This window comes from Perca flavescens, chromosome 2 (genome assembly GCF_004354835.1).
Source record: "Perca flavescens isolate YP-PL-M2 chromosome 2, PFLA_1.0, whole genome shotgun sequence".
NCBI classification, from domain to species: domain Eukaryota; kingdom Metazoa; phylum Chordata; class Actinopteri; order Perciformes; family Percidae; genus Perca; species Perca flavescens.
Genome location: NC_041332.1, coordinates 8,818,022 through 8,841,242, shown reverse-complemented (window position 1 = coordinate 8,841,242; position 23,221 = coordinate 8,818,022). Strand labels below are relative to the sequence as shown.

General features: G+C 41.9%; 1 protein-coding gene across 4 annotated transcripts; it reads left to right on the top strand.

Annotated features, from left to right (window-relative positions):
- Window positions 1–3,463: 3,463 nt before the first annotated feature.
- Window positions 3,464–21,496, top strand: LOC114570995 (E3 ubiquitin/ISG15 ligase TRIM25). 4 transcript variants are annotated; one of them, XM_028601740.1, is made up of 9 exons: window positions 3,464–4,147; window positions 8,259–8,354; window positions 10,826–10,906; window positions 12,855–13,007; window positions 15,659–15,818; window positions 16,427–16,465; window positions 17,384–17,452; window positions 18,697–18,774; window positions 20,404–21,496. In XM_028601740.1, the coding sequence occupies exons 1-9, from the start codon at window positions 3,548–3,550 to the stop codon at window positions 20,955–20,957; spliced, it is 1,830 nt and encodes a 609-aa protein (XP_028457541.1). In that variant the 5' UTR covers window positions 3,464–3,547; the 3' UTR covers window positions 20,958–21,496. The 4 variants fall into 4 exon arrangements, with proteins under 4 accessions (XP_028457541.1, XP_028457539.1, XP_028457531.1 ...); XM_028601738.1 differs by having other exon boundaries at window positions 17,381–17,452; window positions 18,700–18,774; XM_028601730.1 differs by having other exon boundaries at window positions 17,381–17,452.
- The last annotated feature ends 1,725 nt before the right edge of the window (window positions 21,497–23,221 follow it).

Below are 23,221 nucleotides of genomic sequence, written 5' to 3'. Positions count from 1 at the left end.
TGTGTGTGTGTGTGTGTGTGTGTGTGTGTGTTGGCACAGAACAAAGCTTACTGTAGCACCTGAATGCCCCCCTCTTAACCCTTCAACTTGTTGTCCTCCAGGGTCCAAAATTAACACTTTTCTGTGCTTCTTTTTCACCACTAACACCAACTTATTAGTTTTACACTTTTTTTCCGGAACTAATGGTTAATAAACTTAATTTATATGAAATGATACCTAATGTTTGAGTTAAAAAGCTGAAATTGTGAACTATTTTGACTAATACTTAAGATCAGAGGAAGGTATGTAGTTTTAGTCAGGGTGCGTTTTTAAAAGCAATTTTTATTTTTTTTAAATGCTATCATTGAATAAAACACCCCAAATTCAATGAAAGTAGTGAACTGATCCTTTATTTAACTTGCGCAGAGCATTGTATGGAACCATCCATGTTATTTTGTGGAAATTAGGTTGAAAGGAACCCAAATTTCTAATACATATGAAAACTATGAAACCCAATTTGACCCAAGGACAACAGTAGGGTTTACTTTCAATCTCTGGCTCAACTGTTGCTGAAATTCAATTCACGGAGCCGGCACAGAATGACAGAAACATCAGAGATGACAGCAGACAACATATAACTCACATAATATTCATAAGTAACAATTCAAAATTTGGCATATTCTCCTTTTGTTTTAACGACCAAGAGCCCTTAAAAAAAAAAGTAAGCAATTATTTTGTAGTTGGAACCCAATCTAAAAAATGTTTCACGTTGTAATATCGCAGGAATCTTAGTAAGTAAATATTGACACTTGATGAAATCTTTCATCAGGTGAAACCATCTATTATCTATACCAGTGATTATCAACCATTGTGAGAAATTATCCGATTTTACTTAATTGGTCCAACAAATCTTTTTATTGAGTTACTGCTAATAATTTTCCATTGTTGCGCATCTGTGCTTCAATTTGACTGGCAGAGAAATTAAATACTATTCTGTGTCAGTAGGTGGCAGTATAGCGCAATAATGACCTTGTTGATTAAAGACAATAGAATTACTGCCAGCAGGGCAGTCATTTTGCGACCAAAATTTGAGAGTGTGCGACTGAATTTTACATCCAGTCGTACATGTGCGACCAGTAAATTTGCCCCCTTTTTTACACGTTAAACGTTGACATTTCGGTACCTGAGAGCTTATCTGACCTCTCTGAAAATTGACAGATAGCAGAGCTCTGACACACACGCACACACTCGCACACACGCAGAGCTGCAGACGATGCAAACTACGTCGGCTCTGCAGTTTTGTGGAAGTCACAGTGAGTCACGGAAATGCCGATAAAGTGGTTTCAAGTGTGGTTACAGTTTTTCATAACTTCAAGCAGACAGCGTTTGCTGTAATATGATATTAATGGCGAGCCGAAAGCGTTCGCGGTGCTGTTGACGTTACACTTCCTCGGACCCGAGCAGGCACAGCAGTGGTTTCTGTGCCCTGGTGACTGACTGATAGGCTGAGGTTGTAAGGCAAGGCAACTTTATTTCTACAGCACCTTTTGGTTGTGCCCCTAAAATTTTCATTTGGGAGCCACTATGCTCCTAATGAAAAAAGTTAGTCTGGAGCCCTGCTGCCATCTTTCGCGCACATCCCGCAGTGACAGGATGTAAGCAGTAGGGCTGAGATCATCGATGTAAGCCTGCAAAAGCGATGGATACATTTTAAAAAAGGAAAAATGCAGATTCTGATTATTATGCTATAATGTGTCATTTTTGGTTGGTGGTGTGCCGTGGGATTTTTTTAATGTAAAAACTGTGCCGTGGCTCAAAAAAGGTTGAAAACCACTGATCTATACAACTGTCACTGAATTAGTGGTCATGGCATTCCTGTTTGATATATCCCATCCAGATGTCTAGTTTGAATCCAGCTGTAAATAAAATGTGCACATATGGCAGCAAAATCACCACAGCTATTATTCACTTACAGCATTCACATGAGGTGGTTCAGAATAATCAAAGATACATAATAAAGGCAGAAATGTATTACCATGAGCACCTGTTGTTGTTTGGATATGATTGAATATGGCCCAAAAGGGGTTACAAGAACTAATGCACACAATCATTTGAAAAACACTGGAGGTTTCACTTTATTCTTTATGGCAAAGAGAAGTGATGTGTGCTATGGGAAATGGTCAGCAGAGGGCGTCGCATATTCTCAAACTGTATGCAGTTTTACAGTATCACCCTGCTGCTTTCAACTTTCTATAAACAACTTCTCTCCACATAAGTGCATCATATGCAACAACACATTCAAACCATGTATGAAAAAGAACTCTTAGATGTATTCATTAAATATGTCTCTCCTTATTGTTTATTGTTCCATTTCTAATATGCTTATTGTATGCACCAAACACACCAAGGCAAATTCCATGCAAGTGCAAACTTACTTTGGCAATAGATCTAATTCTGATTCTCATGTTAGCAATTTTGAAGACATGCGTCATAAAAAGTGTATTGTCCCCCTTCCATGTTGCTAAAACTGTAAATCTCCTGCTGATATTCATCCATTCAATTACATTCAATTATACTTTATTGTCCCCTTGGGGAAACTTTTCTTGATGCGCTGAAACTTTAACTGCACTTTGGTGTGGATCATTTTTCACAGTGTGGTATTAGAACATGTACTTATGTAAAGTGTCTGAACAATTTTTCCACCACAGCATATCACAAATGGTGACATTAGCATCAATGTAGCCTACTCATCATCAGCCAAAGGAGACAACAATTAGAAATCAAAACAGTTACACAAAATCCCACAATGTATATAAAATAAAACAAAGAATAAATAAGCTAAATATTAAAAAAAAAACATTTAACATACATTGAATAAAAATTCATTAAAATAAGAACGGGTTGAAATCAAATTCTAAGTTCACAGTTTTAAAAATATTACCTTTTCTATTATGTTTGTCAATATGCAGAGTTTATCAAGTAAAAAAAATGCCTATAAAGTTCATAACAAAGGGCTAAATATGGCATATATTCCTGTTAACACTTCAAAATGTGATAAATAAAATTCCATTCACCACCACTGAACTGGGGGTGGAGGCAGAAATGGAAACACTGAACAAATCATTTGTGAGAAAATGTGTTTCTTTGAAATTTGGGGGAACTGGTCCTTTAAAGCCGATCCTGTCTGTCAGATATAACCGAGGGCCGAATTACCCATTGGAATTACCACAATAACAGGCTGGATGCCATTGCGGAAGTGCCAGAGACGTTTGGGCTGTATTCCATATCCATGGCTGTATCGTTCCCATGGTATCGTTGATTGATTGGTTGGGTTTAGGCATTTCACCTCGAGTGGTTAAGGTTAGGGTTAGGGGATTGGTCAGGGGATAGGACCTGTACACGTAAGCATGGACGCCTGGCCAATAGTAGTGTGTGAACGCTATTGAAGGGCGGGTCTTGGCGTGGCCATAGTGGGATTCGTAATTTTGCAGCCGGGAAAAGCTTCAACGCGAGCGGAGTCAACAGGCGGCTCAGAAGCCACCCGAGGTGAGAGGAGACGCCACCAGACATGGCCCAGGCAAATATCTCGGTGGCGGAGAGCCAGTTCAGGTGTCCCGTCTGCCTGGACCTCCTGAAGAACCCAGTGTCCACCCCATGCGGACACACCTACTGCATGTCGTGCATCAACAACTACTGGGACCAGGCGGATTCGGGCCAGTTCAGCTGCCCGCAGTGCCGGGAGACGTTCAGCCCTCGGCCGGTGCTCCGGAGGAACACGGTGCTAGCCGAAGTCGTCGACAAACTCAAGCTGAGTGAGATGGTTCCAGAGCCGGAGCTTTACCTGGAGGGAGTCGGGGAAGTACCGTGCGACTTTTGCCCGGCGGAGAGCAAGCTGAGGGCGGCTAAGTCGTGTCTGGTTTGCCTGGCGTCTTTCTGCGAGCTCCACGTTCTGCCGCACCGGGAGGTCGGCACGCTGCGGCGGCACAAGCTGGTGGCCGCGGTGGAGTGCTTGGCGGAGCGGATGTGCGCCCAGCACCGCCTGGGTCTGGAGCCCGCGGGGAGCGGCTCTGAGGCGGAGGCCCCGGTGGAGTGGAGCGGGGACTGTCTGCTGTGCGAGGCGGACCAGGAGGAAGTGCACAGTGTGGACGCCCAGAGAGCCAGGAGACAGGTACAGAGACACACTTGAGGTTTCATAATAGATTACATATTTTGGTTTTCTCAGACTTTACACTATCAGTTTTCAAAGTCTCTCTACTAGAGGAGGGCTCCATAATCTGATCTTCAAATTATGTGTATTATTAATGCCAGGGATGCACAGATGAATTTGATCCAGGAGTTTTCCAAATTCTCAAGTGGCAAAATCTCTGACAATAACATTTACAGCTATTAAAGGATCACCAGATACTAGAATAAAACACTTAAGACCAGAGATTGTCACATTCTTTCTCTGTGGAACCCATACAGATATGTGTTAACAAACCTGATGTTGTGTATTACTTACTGTGTTGATCCATTTGAGTCAAGTCAACCCAAACTAAATTGCTTTAAGAAACTGACACGGCCAATAAAGGACTTTAATCTAATTGAATTCGAAACAATAAGCCATCATGTCAAATCACATTTCTGTCATTAACTGACAACCAACAAACAGTTCTCTGTCCTCTTCCAAAAAAGATCTCCCAGACATTACCTCGAAATAGAAAGTGTTAGAATATTGAATGTTGATCAAACAAATTTGATGGCAAAATGCAGTCATGCTAAACTAAGTCAACTTGACTTTTGTTTACAAGCCCTATAGTTTACATGTAGCGCATGGGCAGTGTGGATTTAATGGTCCAAACTTTGCCATTGTCGTATGGATGGATGAAAGCGTACTGGAGGAGGTGTATTTGCACACTGACGGGTGTGCCAGAAGACGGGAGAGACCTTGATGTCTCATAAGTGGCGAATACATTGTGTAAAAGTGCATTGCACACTGTTAGTGGTCACTAGTAGACAAAAATCAAAATCCAATCAAACGACGGCAAAATTAATAAATAATGGTCGTAGATTAAATAAACCCCATAACAAACAATAATTGAAACCGTTCAAAATTGTGTTTGTATAGTAGCATCTGTTTTTATTTGATGACTTGCAGCACCTTTTGCCACGCTTCAGACTAAATCTACAACTAGTATGATGTCTTGTGTAATCCCGCTGGATTTTCTTGTGAAAATTGATTTTTTTTGTGCATATTTTGCTAGTATAGAGTCTAAGGAACAAGATTTATTATTTTTTTGTCTTCAAATTTTCACGATCCATTTTCACACTTAGATGACATCATCATTTATATAATGCATAATTAAGACTGGGACTACTATCACTCGGGTGTCAAATGTGAGAAAATGCTGGTAAAGAGGGTATTTTGCCTAATTTTTGGATGCTGATTATGAATATCATATTTACTTAGCTGATTTTCTTAGTTGTAAACCTGCTAATTAGCATATGCAGCCTAAAACTGTCCTCCATAGGTAACATAGAACCGGTGAATAGGGTAAAAATTTAACTCCTTGATATTCATATGAAACTTCACTAGTTGATTATTTATGTTGAGACAATATTTTTTTGCATTATAAGTTTTCTGAAAAATATATGTTTATGGATGTAATTTAACAGTATCTCATTAATTATGCACTAATTTGCATACATTTCAATTACAGACATCTGAACATTGGATAGTTAACATTGGATGTAGTCAGGTTCAGGTTTGCCTTCAGAACTTTTTCTGGATTCTCACTCATCTTCCTCACTTTCATCAACATCACTCCTGTCATTTTTGACCTCCTCCTGGTTTTCACAGTCTACACAAGTGCACGCTGGTGTGCATGGCAGTCCATTTCGAGTACAGGATTTCACACTTGATCTTTAGGCAGCCACACTTTACAAAAGCCAGAAGCTCTTGAGGTGCTGGGTCATTTAAACAATAAACTGGCACAAACGAATGTCCCTCCAAGTGCCACCCATGATCTACAGGAGAAGGCAGCTTGAGCTTTGCTTTAGTGCAGGACTTCCATACATGGGTCAAATAGTCTGTCCGGGATACATGAGGAAGAAAGGCAGCTGGTGAAGGTGGAAGCTTTTCCCCCTCTTTTCCTTTTCGAAATAGCTCCCACCTGAGGTCTTTCATGCATGTCAAGCTGGGGAAACACGTCTCCAACTCACAGACCATCAGCACCGGATCCCCTCAGGGCTGTGTTCTTTCCCCTCCGGGCGTGCAAAAGCAACTGACATGGTTGAAGAATACTGTAGATGAAGACAAGCAGCACATAAACGTCAGTGTCCACCAAGTGCACATGAATTGTGCAACCAGGGTGTGATGAGGCAGCATAAAGGCACATCAATGTATCTGCCTCTTCATGGTCATGTTCTTGCATTTCCACGGGGATTGCATCTGCCAAATTTGACATTACCTCTGTGCCAGCTGCACAAACAAGCAATTGACCACTTGATGCAAAGGTTTGTAGCAACTTCCCTTGAAGATACAGAGTAAGTTTGTTCTTCATTTCTTTAAGAGAGAGGAGCTGCTTCATGGTTATGTTTTGGACATCCATGGCATCTGAGATTTAGAAGAGAAATGGTTCAGAGCCTTTGGTGCGTTTAGCTCGTGTCTGATCTTTCAATGACTTATCAAGGTAACAGTCAAACAAGACCCACAGTTCATGTGAACCTTTTCCTCTATTGCAGATAAGTGATAGGAACTGATCTGCCAACTTTGCACAATTGTTTGAATGAGTGTCTTTTCTTAAGGCCTGCAATTCAACCGTACCATCTATGACAATGACCGAAAAGTCTGTTGGTACTGAGGCATCTTCTTTATGCAACCTCTGTGTTGCTTTCAACAGTTCTGATTGGTCTGTTGGAATATAGAGTAAGCCATCCGATGTAAATAGGGACCAGGGGTAAGCTGACAGCTCATATTAGTTTGTGTCATGTGCTTGAACATCTAAGTTGTCTACAAATGTAGCTCTGATTACGTTGTAGATGGGGTTGTTTGAATTTCCCAGGATGCGTATGATTCTACCACCCATGGATGCAGTCGGAACATTGTGGAGTTGATGGCTTTCATGGTCACTCTGGCAAAAAAACACATTTTGTTTTTGTCATATAATCTGCTTTTTCTCTTTGTTCTTGATGGTCCAGCATCAGCCTCGACCTAAGAAGAAGCAGAGGGTGGCCTGGTATTATCTGATTTCAGATATGTGTCTTTAAGTCTCAGCAAGTTAGTTTTGTTGACCAAGCTTCTACAGCAATACTAACGGAAACCTGCACAGGAGCTCCGTTCCTTGTTGCAGAAGCTAGCAATACGGTGGTCACCAGCGAGAGCTTCTCTTTTTAGCATGGGATAATATATTTCTGACGGTATTCTCAGAGTTTGGACAAGATGTGAACTTTGAATTATTGTCAGAACACTTCAACTCTTTGTCACAAATGAAGCAGGTTCCATGTTCTCTTCAAGCTAGCATCATGAAATGAGCTAGCAAAACAGTCCTTACCCAACTTACTGTGTGTGCTCTTCAGTGTGTGCTGTGTAGCTCTGTTACATGTGAGATGACTGTACTCTTATAGGTTATTTCCAAGACATATTTCTCTTAAGGTAGACAATAGAATGACATGGCCGGTCAAGGAAAGCTTGTCAAAGTTTTTGACATAGGCAACTAGGGAGGAGGTGTTTTTGCACTTTTCAGACACTCAGAGTTTGAAAACTATGGATATTGTTTTAGAACAAACAACCTTTCTACATTAACTGGGGGTTTTGTGTGCAAAAGTGGAATTAATTGTTGAAAAATTAGAAGAAAATGTGAAAATCACTTTTCGGACTAGATATAATCGCTTATTTTAAAACGTACAGATAAAAACACTAAAGATGGATCGTGAAAATTTGAAGATAAAAAAACATCTTGTTCTTTAGACTCTATACCAGCAAAATGTGCAAAAAAAAAATCAATTTTCACATGAAAATCCAGTGGGAGCCTATATTCCAAACGCAGCGTACTGTACTAAACTGTTAAGTTCAACTTTAAACATTCTTGTTTGTGCTTCCAGTATTTTTAACAACTCTGTACATATAAACCATGACAAAACTTAATAGATAAAACCTCTACAGTGCATAACAAAATCACCACAGCTTTCACCTAATGGACAAACTAATTATACAAATTAACTAATTATACGAGAACGTAGTAGAGATGCTCCTCACAAATACCTGAATGTTGTCTATTGACTGTCTTTGTGTGTGTCAGCTCCAGCTCCAGGGATCTCAGAGGACGATTCAAGAAAGGACACTGAGTGGAGAGAGAAAGTTGGAGGAGTTTCAACAAAGCCTGGAGTCCCTCAAGGTGACACAGGCGCTCACAACCTTCCAAGAACTAACATTTATTATTCACACAAAGTTGAGAGTCCCAAGTGTTAGAACATGGAAATGTACCTGGAACATACCCGTTCTTATCCAACACCTTACCTCCTGAAGAAAACATGACACAGTAAACATGCTTCTCACATGGTTTCAAGTAACTTTAAGCCTGTTTTACATTTCTGCGGAGGCTCCACGTAGAGCTTTCGCTGTAGCCTACGTAAGGTGTGTGTGTGTGTGTGTGTGTGTGTGTGTGTGTGTGTGTGTGTGTGTGTGTGTGTGTGTGTGTGTGTGTGTTAGAGCGAGGGAGAAGTGAGAGAGTGACAGCGTTTAGCTTTGGAGCGAGTACCGACTTTAGAGTCCTAGTGAGTATGGTGGGGCATCATTTGGATTTGGATAACGATTCTAATTCCGATTCTTCCTTCTGATTCCGGTTCTTCTCAATTCCGATTCTTTGAGGGGTGGAGTTGAAACAGGACACATGCCTATTTTCACAAATAAGACAAAAGTTTTATTTTGATTCAACGGTGGTTTGCAGTTTTACAGCTTTTTCAACGTAAAATAAAGCCACACTAGAGCACCGCTTACTGTGCTCCATGGCTGCAACACAACAAGCAGCTGGCCACTACGGAAACCAAAACTTGCGCATGTTAAGTTGGGAAGTGATGATCGGATATGAAACCAAATCCTCCAAACGATTCCAATAAAGAAACGATTCCGATGTAATTGTAATTTTTGAAACGTTTCCGATTAGGAATCGGTTCTCGATGCTCAACCCTACTAGTGAGAGGAACAAAGTTTCTCCCCTGTGCTTTCTGACCACGGTGGGAAATGTGTAGCAGGAAAAGTTAACCCTCTATGCGACATGTAGTTACATTTTTTGAGAGGTGTGCGTAAGGCTACGGCGTAGGGTCCGGCGTTGACGCAGAGGGGTCTGCGGGGGTACGCCGTCGATTCTATGCACAACCATAATACGGCCTTCACTCTTAAAGTGTTGGTATAGTCTGTGCACGTTGAGGGCTGTCATTTTAGTCGACGTTGACGCTCACTTCAAATTATCGAGATCAGGCGATTATCATTGTTATTATTACTTATTCTAAATTATAGGTTGATTAAGTATAGTTTGCAACTGTTTTTCTCTCCCACTGCAATACGAGTATTTTTCTCGCGGAGATGGATTAATAAAATTGTGATTAATGATTGTGATCTTAACATTAAGCAAAGTAATTAATGCCGGTCATGCAGCCTTATCATACAATGCAGTACTGTATGGCATGTGCCATGTAAAGCACATAAGATAAAGGGTTATATAAATAGATTTGGCTTGACATTTTCACAACTGCCCGGGCAAAACATCGGGCTCACTCACTCACTCACTCACTCACACACACACACACACACACACACACACACACACACACACACACACACACACACACATACACTCTCACACACACACAGCCTTACAGGAGCTGTTGTGTTAGTTTCCACTGCAAAGCTTATTTAAGTTCCAGTTTCTAAGCAACTCTTTTAGTCTTCCAGGAAGAGCCTTTTTCTTCTCCCTTCCCCTGAGTCTCATTTCCATCCATCCTGCTCGTGGCTGCTCTAACTGCTCGCAAAACCACTGTATTAGCTCACTAAAACATCAGTCGGAAATTGGCTTTTTATCAGATGTTGGTTTGTTATTTTGTCTACTGCTACTGTTTTAGTAAGGAGGTCCTTGGTGTGAAAAAGTTTGGGGACCAGTGGTCTTAATGTCTTATATGAAAGTGTTTAGGCCTGCTAGAAATAGAATTTGGCAGCACACTTCAGGCCCTCGATATATTTAGTCGGGCAATTAATAAAGAGCAATAGCACCAAAGATTGGTGAAAAATTATTGTTGGATGGCTTAAAATCTCAGAAAACTTTTGTAATTTTTTTTTGTTTTGCTCATTTAACTATTGTTCAAAACTATGTACAAAAACATTGTAGCTGTCTGAAACTGAATAGAGAGATTACGTATAGCTTTTTGGGCTGATTAAATCCTCCTGCGTCTTAGGATAAATAAACCATATTTTATACCAAAAGCCATTGGATTTTCTAAAAAAATAAGTATTGTCACATATCAAAACGGGCCGCTTTTCTTAGTTCATGTAAAGTTGGTTGGAAGTTGTAAACACAGAAGATAGGAGACAAAACACAAATTCCCGTGTTAAAATGAAATGACAACTTTACTCAATCTAATAAGATTCCTGTTGGTTGAAACGGTACATAACACGTCTTTCTAAACTGTAAAACTATGAGATATTATTGATGACATATAGCTGAGAAGTATCAGTGGATTCACCTGTGCTTTATTGGTCAGAGCTTTTTCTTTGGCAGTACTTTGGCAGATGAGATTGGAATTCTGTGCTTCATGGTGTCTTTAAGTATTTACTGTTTTACTCTGACAACTTGTTTGTGTGTTTGTGTTTCAGTTGTCAGTGTCGGCTGTTTTGGATGACAGTGATGCTCTGTTTGCAGACATGGCACTCCGCCTGGAGAAAACCAAGGCAGAGGTGAGGAGTAGGGGCTAGAAGTACCGGTTGGTAATGATACCAATAGATGTAGCAGTTGGAGTGGTAGTAGTCTATATCAACGACGTTTAATGTCCAGGATAGTTCAGGTGCCGCCCCAAAATTCCGCCGGATGTCCCTAATTTTCAGCCGGATGTCCGTCACTTTCCGCTTTCTTTGTGTTGGCATTTTAAACTCTGGTGGATTTCTGAGGACTATGGTTAACTGCTCCTCAGATCTCTGCAGGGTAAATCCAGACAGCTAGCTAGACTATCTGTCCAATCTGAGTTTTCTCTCGCACTACTAAAACAACCTTTGAACGTACACACGTTCCACCAAAACAAGTTCCTTCCCGAGGCTATTTTTGAAGAGGCGTCGTTGCTCCGTCCTGTGCTTAGCCCCGCCCAAGACGATTGTGATTGGTTTAAAGAAATGCCAATGAAACCAGAGCACATTTTTCTCCCATCCCAGAATGCTGTGTAGACTAGCCAGACCCTCCTTTGCAGCACTGTGGAGGAAGGTCTGGCCATGCAAGACTAGAGTGGTAGTTATAATGGCAGGGATTCTCCTGGCAACCAGTAGTAGCAGCACTACTCAGAAGAGTAGCTGAAGTAGCCTTAGGCTACGTTTAGATGACAACAGTCTCGTTTTAAAAGCTTCAGTGTTTAGACTGCATTGTTTTGAATGGACTGCTGAGGTCCACCTGGGAGTTTTACTATAGTGCGAGGGCTATGTGGGAATGAGAGAGCGCCGTTTCCGGTCTGGCTCCACAGACACCAGTTTTGCTAGTTTTCGTGGCGATGCTGGGGTCACGTATTCAAAAGATTTCACTCTGGAACCCGGTTTCAAAAGTTTCCATTTGCAGCCCCCCGAAATGCCAGTGATGTGTAAAGGAACCGCTAGAACGTAAAACATCTTTTGCGTATTATGTTGAAAACGTTGCCGTGTAAACGGCCTCTTAGAAGCAATGGTTCCTGTTGTAATTGTAGCAGAAGCTGTAAATGTAGCACAAGTAATACATTTAAACAGCTCTGATGAGGTTAATGGGAACTGTAGTTAATAGTACTACAATGCTTACAAAATAATAATTCTGATATGTTTGTTAAAATGACTGGAGTTGCTCAGTTCTGTCCAGTGCCCTTCAAATCAATTCAGTTGATTCAAGAAGGTGACCTTGCAAATGAAGAAAGCACATGGTTTTACATGGGTTAAAAATGCCAGAATTAGCAAAAAAAATGTATCTGTAGTCCCCTGTCTTTTAAAACTATAGTACGTAGCTTCTGCCGCCCCCATGAGGAATTCTAAGTTATGACAACAAAACGGTTGGCGCGTCCACATGATACAAGCCTTCCATGAGCGCACTGTGTGTAGAATTACAGCCACTAGAGCCAGTCCCACAATGAGCTTTCCTTAGGATGTGCCATTTCTGTGTCTGTTGCTATTGAGGAGGAGAGAGAGGGGGGGCGAGGTGGAGGGTGGGGGTGTGGCATGGACCAACTGCCACTTTGCTCGTTTGAAAGCCATGATGTCTCTTTCTCTCTCATGGGTGGGCCAAATTCTCTGGGTGGGCAAAGCAGAGAAAGGGGAGGTAACCTTGCTCCTTATGACCTCATAAGGAGAAGATTCCTGGTTGGCCCATCTGAGCTTTCATTTTCTCAAAGGCAGATACCCAGGGCTCGGTTTACACCTATCACCATTTCTAGCCACTGGGTGACCATAGGCAGGCTGGGGGAATGCATATTAATGTCAAAAGAAACTCATAAAGTGAAATTGTCATGCCACGGGACCTTTTTAATATCAAAAAGTTATGCACTAAAGCTTTAAAATGCAAAGAAACAAAAAAGAGCGCAAAGCAGAACTTCACGCTAAACAAGACACAGCACAGACGCAAAAAGATTAGCAACAGAACGGTTTGATTGGTGCATCCATGCTGTACTTGTGTGCTGTTCAGGTTCGAGCAAGGCTGGAGGCAAGGGAGCGAGCGGTGGTTGGGAGGGCTGAGCGAGACCTAGAGGTGCTGGAGAAAGACCTGGAGGAGCTGAGGAGGAGAGACGAGGAGATCAGTCAGCTTCTGCAAACCGAGGACACTGCCCATTTCCTACAGGTGAGGGGGGGAGAAAGAGGGAGGATATTATGCACTGGGAAGAAAGAGAGCGTACAAACCCAAGGAGGGGTGAGAACTTTAGAGTGACAAAAAGAAGGGAGGCTGGATGGGAAATGTCTAAACGTATAAAGCTACATCATGCAGGGAGCACAGAGGTTTGCTCTCCCAAAGACAAATACAACTTTAGTAGCAGTGAAAAGGAACTTACATACAAGTTCAGTACATTTACCCAAGTACTGTACTTAAGTACAGTGTTTTAATATTATGCTATACTTGATACTTCAACTTTGCTACTTTTCAGAGGGACATATTGTTCTTGTTCTAGTTGGGACTATAGACTGTATATAAAGATGGGTAACTCTTTACTTGAAGGTAATTACATAAGAGTGTCATGACACTATCATGAACACATGACACTGTCATGACACAGTCATGACACATGAACCCTAACCCTAACTCTAACCATAAACATAACTCATAGCTGCCAACACTCCCGTTTTTCCAGGGTTTCTCCCGTTTTTTAGCCCTATCTCCCGGACCTCTCCCAGTTTGTTATTTCTCCTGGAAAACTCCCGTAATTTGTATGGCCCAAACTCCTTTATAAATAATCAGACCAATACGTTTGTTTAATGTTGACCAGTTGCCAGATCTTGTATGAAACGCATCCTATTCACACAATCCACTCACCATGTACAATTTTCAACCCGTTTGTCACCTCAACCTGGCAACCTATAACCCAGTTGAGCAGTTGATCTCTGCGCAAGCTTCGCGGAAAGTTCAGACCCGAAAGTGAGCAGATAAAAACGACGGGTGAAGGTGGTGTTCTCGCAAAGAAATCCAAATACAGCTTTAAATTTCAACAGTTTTGGGCGCAACAATTTACATGCATCTTACCTAGTCATATCGACAACATCCACGCTTTTTGTAGGGTGTGTCGCATTGATTTTAAGGTAGCGCACGGCGGGGAAAATGAGATTACCCAGCACATTAAAACACAGCGGCACCATCGTCCAGAAGAAGCACATAAGGGCACACGGGCGATTTTATCCTTCATCATGAAAGAACAGACAGAGGCAGAAAACGTGAAGCAAGCTGAACTCAAGATGGCAATGTTGGTAGCTCAGACTTACAGTACGCTTAACAGTAACACCCCCGGTCACGCTGCCATGCCCCTGCACAAATCTCAAGGATTTTGAAAACCAAATGTTGACAGGTATTCCATAACTTGTCATGACAAAAGCGAATGACCCTTACTAAAAGAAGCGTTATGTCATAAACGTTTATGACTTGTTTACATAGTTTATGACACGTTCATGACAGTGTCATGTCACTCTTATGTAGATGCCTTCAAGTAACGTGTAACCTAAAGATTCGTCTCCATTTCCTCCCATTGTTTAAACGTGAAGCCAAAATATGCTGGGCACTGGCATCATGCAATTTCATAACCATGTCTGCGCAGTAGTGAGTCAATCACAGGCGTTAAACATGACATTTCACCCCCTTTTTTTGGATCAAATCATTAATTAAAAACAAATTTATCCGAAAAGAAATGAGCACTTGAACAAGCAGATAAGAACAGAAATTATCTGACATGTACTAGTTTGCTAGTTCACTGCTGCCAGCCATGATCAAGATGTTTTGGCTTCCCTTTTGTGAAGCTGTCAAGCTGTCCATCTTTATATACAGTCTATGGTTGGGAGCCCTTGTCACGTTTTCAGATGTCTGAGTCCACCAAAGAGACAGGTCCTATGCAAACTTCTCAGATGGTTTGAGTTTAATAACTGATCAAATGATCCGAGGTTTCACCAAAAGTAAAGGATCTTAATCCGGATGCTTGGTACGGATCTTAGAAGAGATCTGAGTACTTCTTCCACCACTGCACATTACCAAGTCTTGCATTTCTTTTTCATTTCACGTTTATTTGATAGGGACAGATGCTTCCACATAGACATTAGAACAACACATCTCCAATGTACAGCATCGCAGCATTTATAGCTATTGCCAATTTTGAATGCCCGCCCCTAGAAGCTAATGGTATTTGGTATTCACCCATTACATCTAATGCATCCTGGAGGCCATACATAGTCACCAGAGTGCCTACTGCTCAGACAGATTAGCCTGTGTATAAAGGATGGAGGAGGAAGAATGGATGCAAGTGGAGAATGAGTCAGCAGTGACCAGTGGAAAAAAAGACCACGGGCACTTAAGTGCTATTTTCAAATTCAATTGTACAAGGAATTAAGGAAGGAGGAAGGGAGGGCTGTGGATGCTAAGTCAGGCTGTATTTTTGACTCTCTCTTTCTCAATTCAAAGAATGGGAAGTGCATCTTTTTTTTTTCTACCTCCCCTGTTGAGCAGTGAGCACATAATACGCTCCTCTCTGGGCCGCCATGTCTGTCTGAGTCTTCCCGTCTCTACTGCCAGTTGGTGGTCACTGAGCCTGTATTTAGTCAGGTTTCATCTCTTCTTTGTGTCTCAGACAGTTTATATTCTCTGTTTAGAGTCAAATAACAATTAATCTACTTTGTGTTTTTTATTTTTTTTATTTCTCCAATGCTCTAAATATTTATCTTTTGAATCTCTCTCTCTCTCTCTCTCTCTCTCTCTCTCTCTCTCTCTCTCTCTCTCTCTCTCTCTGTGTATCGGCCCAGGTGGCTCCCCTGTTATGTGTCCCTCTTTCCACCGGTCTGCACTCTCGAGCCCTCAGCCTGCCCTCGGAGGGATTCGGCGGCGCCTGGGGAGCGCTGTGCCACCTCCGCAGCCGCGTGGAGGAGGTCTGCAGGGAGGAGGTGGACAAGATCAGCCGTGCAGGTACAGCAGATGCCCTACAGGCGGGACAAAAGTCACTGAGGATATACTGAACACTAATAAATATACTAAGTACTCAAACATGCAGACACCAGCCCCATGGGCAAATGTATAAGCTGAGCGAATACATTTTAAAATACAGCAAATTCAGCACACATAAAGTAGGGCTGCACGACATGAGTAAAGTATCTAATTGTGATTATTTTGACTGATGTTGCGATTGCGATATGATTCACGATATTGGAGGGAATGATCATATTTGTATCACTATTCTCATTTCCATTGGAAAAAAAAAAATTCAATGATTATGGTGGGATTTTTATGAGGATCTGTACCAAAACAAAAGATTTTTTTCTTTAGTCTTGAGGATAGGATTTGTAGGCCGGGACGTCTCTGCATCACCACAGTACTTCAGTCACAACGGTTTGACACATATTTTGCCTTTAACCAATATTGCGCCCCCACCCTGCGATTTGGATATTGCACTAGTCCATTTTGCAATTTCAATATATAGTTGCGATTAATTGTGCAGCCCTAATATAAGGTAGATTTAAGTATACAAAATTCCAAATGCGTACTAGTTTCATAGTATGATTCATTTTTCTTTCCAGTTAATGACAACTACGTGTTGGGCGCAGAATGTGTAAAAGGTAAGCATTAGAAACGTGATATATACACACACACACACACACACACACACACACACACACACACACACACACACACACACACACACACACACATGCCCTCTGTGACTGAGGTCTGAGGTGACCCATTTTTACCAGACTGAAGATTTTGACACAACATTTAACACCGCCTGGGACAGTGGATGTGTCAATTATTCATGCTGAAGAGGACAGGCCGATGTCTGATACAAAGCTGTCTGGCTCATATCCAGCTCTGCCATGTTCTAATCCGTTCAGTTTAGTAGTTTAGTCTCGCATTGCCAGACCTTCCTCCACAGCGCTACCGACGAGGGTCTGGCTAGTCCACACAGCATTCTGGGAAGGGAGAGAAACGTGCTCTGGTTTATTGGCATGTCTTTAAACCGATCCCAATCGTCTTTGGCAAAGCTTAGCGCCGGATGAAGCCACAGCGCCTCTGCAAAATAGCCTCGGGAAGGAACTTGTTTTGGTGGAACATGTGTACGTTCAAAGGTTGTTTTAGTCGTGCAACAGAAAACTCAGATTGGACAGATAGTCTAGCTAGCTGTCTGGATTTACCCTGCAGAGATCTGAGGAGCAGTTAACCATAGTCCTCAGAAATCCACCAGAGTTTAAAATGACAACACAAAGAAAGCGGAAGGGGACGGACATCCAGCCCAAAGTGAGTGACATCCGGCCGAATTTCCAGCGGCACCTGAACAATCCCGAAAGTGGAACGTCGTTGATATAAACTAGGTTTAGTTTAATTTTAATTGGAAGCATTCAAATGCATTTCAATTCATTTAGTTTTTTGGAAGTATTTTAATGACAATGAACGCTTGTTGTTTTGTTATTATTAGCATCGTTGAGTTTAAAAAAATGAATAATATACCAAATACTATTCATATCCATTGTATTGAGGAGGTGCAGAGAACTTCAAACCGCAGCAGCAAACCCAACCAACACCATCTGCAGGGCAACATACTACTTGGGGTAAGTGGAACAAATGTGGGATTTATTTGGAATTTTTGGTGTACTGACCCTTTTACTCACACAAAGAGCTGGTTTTGGTTTTGTAAGCATGCTAACTAACCGGCAGGCTAATTTAGAATATCAGCTTTTAAAAGTTTGCCACTTTTTGGAAATATTCTTACTCACTTTCTTCTATTTTCTGTTTTTTACTCTACCATTATTTTAATTGATGTACCTCTTATCATTTATTTCTGTTACTTTCTACAATTATTTATTTAAGATTGTTGTTTCTGTTGCACTGCTGCAACAACCAAATCCCCCTAACCCCCACCCTCAACTGGGGCTCAATAAAGGTGTTTCTTATCTCAATTAAAAAAAACATGTTTCTTAAAATGCCAAACTGCTCCTTTATAATACCACTGTGTTTAGGATTATTTTATACGGTTTGTGATAGGATTTCATACTTTGGCGCCATCCGGTGGGAGTGCAAAGAACGTAAGGTGACTGGGCAGAAAGCAACGCATTAAGTGCACCAATTTTTACTGAGATTGTGTCATTTTTCCACTAACAAAATGAATGTCACATACAAATTCTAAATGTAGTGACTTCATTGTTGGTAATAATGCTACATGCTCAAATGCTTGGCAAGGTTTTTGTGTTAACAAGTAGGGCTGCTCAATTAGGGGAAAAAATATAATCACGATTATTTCGGGCAATATTGAAATCACGATAATTTAACACGATTACTTTTTGACTTCTGGAAAGATGTTGCAATTATTGAACTTAAAAAAAGTTAAATAAATCAACAGTAAAAAAGAAAACATACAACTGAACTTTGCTTTAATACTTTTCCTAACTTTATTTTTTTATTCAGAACACAAGAGAAAATAAGAGTTTATTTGCAAAACGTAATGAGCTGAATAATTGTTTTTCTCGATTATTCTGTTTTTGTGATCATTGGGAGCCGAAATCATAATCACGATTAAAATTTTGATTAATTGCACAGCCCTATTAACAAGGTGTCATTACTGAATAGTCTTATTTATTGGAGTTATGGAACCATTATTACTGTGCTTGTTCCTTCTTCCTTTCTTTTTCAGCATTTCTGTCTCACTCATCCTCTCTTTTCTTACTTTCTATTCCAATTCCTATTGTTTCTCTCCCCCACCCTCTCACTCCTATTCAATGCATGTATTCCATTCCCTTTATTTAAAAGTATTAAATACAAGTTTCTCTGTGTCTTTCTCTCACGTGTGTCCTGTCAGCAGTGCCGGTGCTGTTCCCTCTGTCCTCTTTGTCTCTGCAGCCGGCTGATCAGAGGATGAGGGCAACTTTCCTCAGGTGTAAGTACCGTGTCTATCCTCCATCCCTTCTACTTCTCAAACTTTCCACCTCATCCATTACATTTCTTTCCTACATCCTTTCTCTTCTCTCCGCCTAGTGCACCCATTCAGAATGACCATCCTGCATGTCATTCATTTGCTTTCCTCTCTTCTTCCTTCCTTCCTTTCTCTGACACTCTTTCCTTCTCCTTTTCTCCTTCTTTTCTCCATGCCTCGAGTTCCCCAGATAATGAGATTCCTGCTGGGAAATCGGAGAGCCCAGTGTGGATCCTCATCAATGATGGATGGCAATCATACTGTATTTATGACATCCAGGTCCGTCATTAAAAGCCCGACCTTGTCCCGACAGAAACAAGCCAGCTGACAGGATGACATTTGGTCAGAGGAGGATTAAGGTTATGGGTGTAATTTATCCTCTTTGTGCCTAAAATTTCTACGGGGACGGCTTAACATCTGTCGGTGTCCCACTCAACTCAGAAAACTGTGAGAGCAGCAGAGTAGAGAGGAGAAACGGGAAAGACATATCTTTGAGGTCAGGGATCGTAATGCCTCCAACGCTACTGATTTCAACCAAGTCTGGGTCAACAATTTTAAGTACCCTGATCCCACTTCTACCATTAGGTTTTGCAGTTGAACCAAAGTATTGGACAAATAAAAATGTTCTGACCGAAGGATGGTGGTAGATGAGATGAGAAGGTATAGTCAAAGTTATCACAATTCATCCTAAGGGGAACATTAATGTACCAAATTTCTATAGAAATCCATTCAGTAGTTTTATTGGACCAAAGTGGTGGATTTACAGACGGACCAACATTACAGTTCAAGCCACGCCACTAGTGTGACTAAAAATTAGGGATGTACCGAATCCAGGATTCGGATTCGGCCTAATATTAGGCTTTTGGACGGGGTTCGGTTTCTGCTGAACCTTAAAAATGTTTTCCCCAAACCCTATGCTTGCACTACGCAAGCCCAAGGCCAAGACCCAAGGCTACATCAAGGCCCAAGGCTACATCTTTAAATTGCTTCTTTTATAAACGTCTAGTTATCCAATTTACAATGATAACAAACTTTTATTAAACAAATATTTGTACATGTTTGCTTGCTTAAATTGGCTTTATGTTGCCCAATGTCACATTTGTTTTACAATCTGTACAGCACATAAAAACCATCTATCCTTAGACCTTCGGGCTGGATAAGCAAGAAAACAAAAATGGATTATCAGCGTTGTTGTCAACTAAGTTTTGATCGATCAGCGAATCGATTAAACAACAGCTGTCATTAAGCCGGCTAAATGACAGCCTACTCAAAACCAATGTCTCTCCTCGGACAATAAAGAGTATGTGTCTGACCCGCTATTTCTTTAAATATCAGGAGTTTGGACACTGTTTGCAATTCAAATTTTGCAGATTAAAGCGAGGATTGTGGTTGCATTTGATATTTGTTTATGCCACTGCAAAAATCTCTGCATGGCTACTATCCAATCTGTCTGTTTGGGGAACTCCCTGATTAGTAATCAACAACCTTCCGTCCGTCCGTCTCTCTTTTAGAATATTGTCTTTTCTTTGGGGCAGTAAAAATCTCAATTCCTGCCTCTTGAACTCTACTCTTTTGATTTCCTTGCTTTTCCAGTTTTGTGTCGTCTGTCCCTGGACCCCGACACAGCCCACCCTACTCTGCTTCTCCTGGAGAGTTCCCCGGGCGTCCACTGTGGCGAGGAGACCCAACCCTACCCCCCCCACCACCAGCGCTTTGATTCAGTGGCCCAGGTCCTGTGCAGGGAGGGCCAGTTTGGCAGCGCCAGCTACTGGGAGGTGGAGTGGAGGGGCGGGGGATGGGTCGACATCGGCGTCACTTATCGAGGTATCGGACGCAAAGGTGGCGGGAAACCCTGCCTGCTGGGGCGCAACGAGAACTCTTGGCGGCTTAGGTGTACACACGCGGGATACGCTGCCTGGCACGACAACCGTAAGACCACGGTGGCCGCACCGCCCTGCCCCAGGATCGGCGTCTTCCTGGAGCGTCAGAAAGGAGCGCTCTCCTTCTACAGCGTATCGGACGCAGTGGTACTCCTGCACACCTTTCGTTGCCCGTTCTCTCAGCCGCTGTACCCGGCCTTCCGCCTGGACCTGGACTCCACCCTGCTCATCTGCCCCCACGAGGCAGGCAATGGAAACCCGACCTAACCTTTCCCCCCTTTTCCTCATCCAGGACACATCTACATTTAACTACTGCAAGAAAGTGCTGTTCACTCAGATTATTAATATGAAGAATAGAAAATATTACTGCCAGACCTATCTCCACAGCGCTGTAGAATAAGGTCGGGCTACACCACATATGCATTCTGGGATAGGAGAAATAAAAAACGCTCTGGGTTGTTTGCAATTCTTCAAAGGTCCTATATCATGCTTATTTTCAGGTTCATACTTGTATTTGGGGTTTTTACTAGAACAGGACATTTTTCTCATAGTCTCTGTGTGAATATACCTGTATTACCTGTATTCACTCTCTGTCTGAAACGCTCCGTTTTAGCGCCTGTGTCTTTAAGCCCCCCCCTCCCCAAAAAAGCCCAGTCTTCTCTGATTGGTGAGCCTTTCTGGGTCTTCCACATCTGCGTTCTCGCAGTCTCTGCACCGTCATTGCAGTCAAGGAATGACTCTAACAGCACTGTAGCGGCACTTTCTACCTATGAACGGTATAGTTGTGACATCACAACCGTACAGAACTTCTGACGGCTCGTTTAAAGGCACAGATTCTAAATACGGACTGTGTGCATTTCTCTGTGGATGGAGCATTTTGATACTTTCAAAGTATTATCCAGCAATCTCACTTTTTTAATATGGCACCTTTAAACGTACAATATGTAACTTTCTGCCGCTAGGGGTCTCTCTATATGTCTATGGGGGTCTCTCAACCAAAACAATGGACGGTAAAACCATTGACATATATAAAAGGGTAAAACTGGACTTTTGATGACGTTGGGAAGTTGCGTGGAATTATGGGAGTTTTTAGTGTTAAACACCTTCGCTGCCGGTTAGAATGCATCAGTTCACGGACGAGTTTACCCATTCAAGTTTATTCACGTTACTTTTATTCATGTTATTGTAATAAAATAGCTGCAGTTACCCCAACATAATTAAGTTTTTCTTGATTAGATTTTTATTTGTAGTTGACCAGTTAGCTAGTGAACCAGCAAGCTAACAGTAGCCAGCAGCTAAACCACAAAATATTTCACATATCAATGTCACCTTTTGGATGGTTTCAACACCGGGGCGGACGGGGTTTGTTGTAACGCTAGCAAGCTACTAAACGAGGCTGAGAGACTGGTGTGGGTGTGGATTTCCGGGGGGATCTCCGCGACAGTGAGCCAGGACGTTTGATGCCTGTTGTGCAGCAGCAGAACATCTCCCAGCTGCCTGGAATCATCTCCCCTTCACTTTTCAGTAATCTTAACTTTTCGTTTTGGTGCTTAACCCACCTTTTGTCGGGTTAATTTAGCTAACCGTAAAGACAGTTAAACGCGAAGGAGGGAGAAATTCGGCAGGGAGGAGATTTTCGGCACATACACCGGTAGCGCTACGGAGATGTAGCTAGCTACCGCTATGGATGGCCGCTGTTGTGACTCGGTGCTGGGTCTGATATAGTCTGTTTCCCGACGTTTAATTAAACTGCCGTTATCGTCGTAAGCACCAGGCACTGGAGATAAGTTCTGGCCGGGGGTTGCTGTAATGAAAGTAGCTGGCTGATAGCTGACTGGGGGCTAACGGTAACTAGCTAGCTTTATGTCCCGGGGCTATTGTCAGCTGTCATCCCGACTGAGTCTCTCTGCACCGGGGGAGTAAGGCAGACAGACCGGGGTGTGCTACTTTGGCTAAATTAGCATTAGATTAATCGTCTATCTATACAGCTAACGTTAACGTTACTAGTGAAGTTATTCGTGGGTTAGCTCAGTCCTGTTAGCTGTGGTCGAAACAGTCATACTAAAAATACATTTATTAGCGTGTTGAACGATGTTATAACATCATAATGTTACCCACAAAGCATTAGCATCAACGTTAGCACATTGTAGTAACGTCAAGCTGGTATCGATATTGAACTCTCAAAATAGATAAGGTCTCTGTTGTATTACTGTGATAAAAAGTGGAATGTAATTAATCACAAAATGATGCTGTATGGCAAAAAAAAAGCAGTATTACGGTTACAAGTATTTTTTTCTGTGACATTGTATGATTTACAATTACTCCTGAACGTACCATCTTGGTGCCAGTGTTCTGACGGAAGTTAGAGTAACTGGAGGGTGAAAGGTTATATGACTGGCGACTAAAGGAAACGTGCCGTGTCTGAAAATAAAATAACAGATTTCTCTGGGTTTGACATTTGGTGGAAACATTTGGGATAGTGTAAGAACACAACTCATAAAAATATATAACATAGGTATGGTCATTTTAAG

What these genes read in the sequence shown, in the direction of transcription:
- LOC114570995 (XM_028601730.1), top strand. Translation starts at nt 3,548, where the DNA reads ATGGCCCAGGCAAATATCTCGGTGGCGGAGAGCCAGTTCAGGTGTCCC. An exon ending in TGGAGAAAACCAAGGCAGAG is followed by an intron (nt 10,907 to 12,854) that starts GTGAGGAGTAGG and finishes TGTGCTGTTCAG; the next exon opens with GTTCGAGCAAGGCTGGAGGC. An exon ending in GGGCGCAGAATGTGTAAAAG is followed by an intron (nt 16,466 to 17,380) that starts GTAAGCATTAGA and finishes CATTGTATTGAG; the next exon opens with GAGGTGCAGAGAACTTCAAA.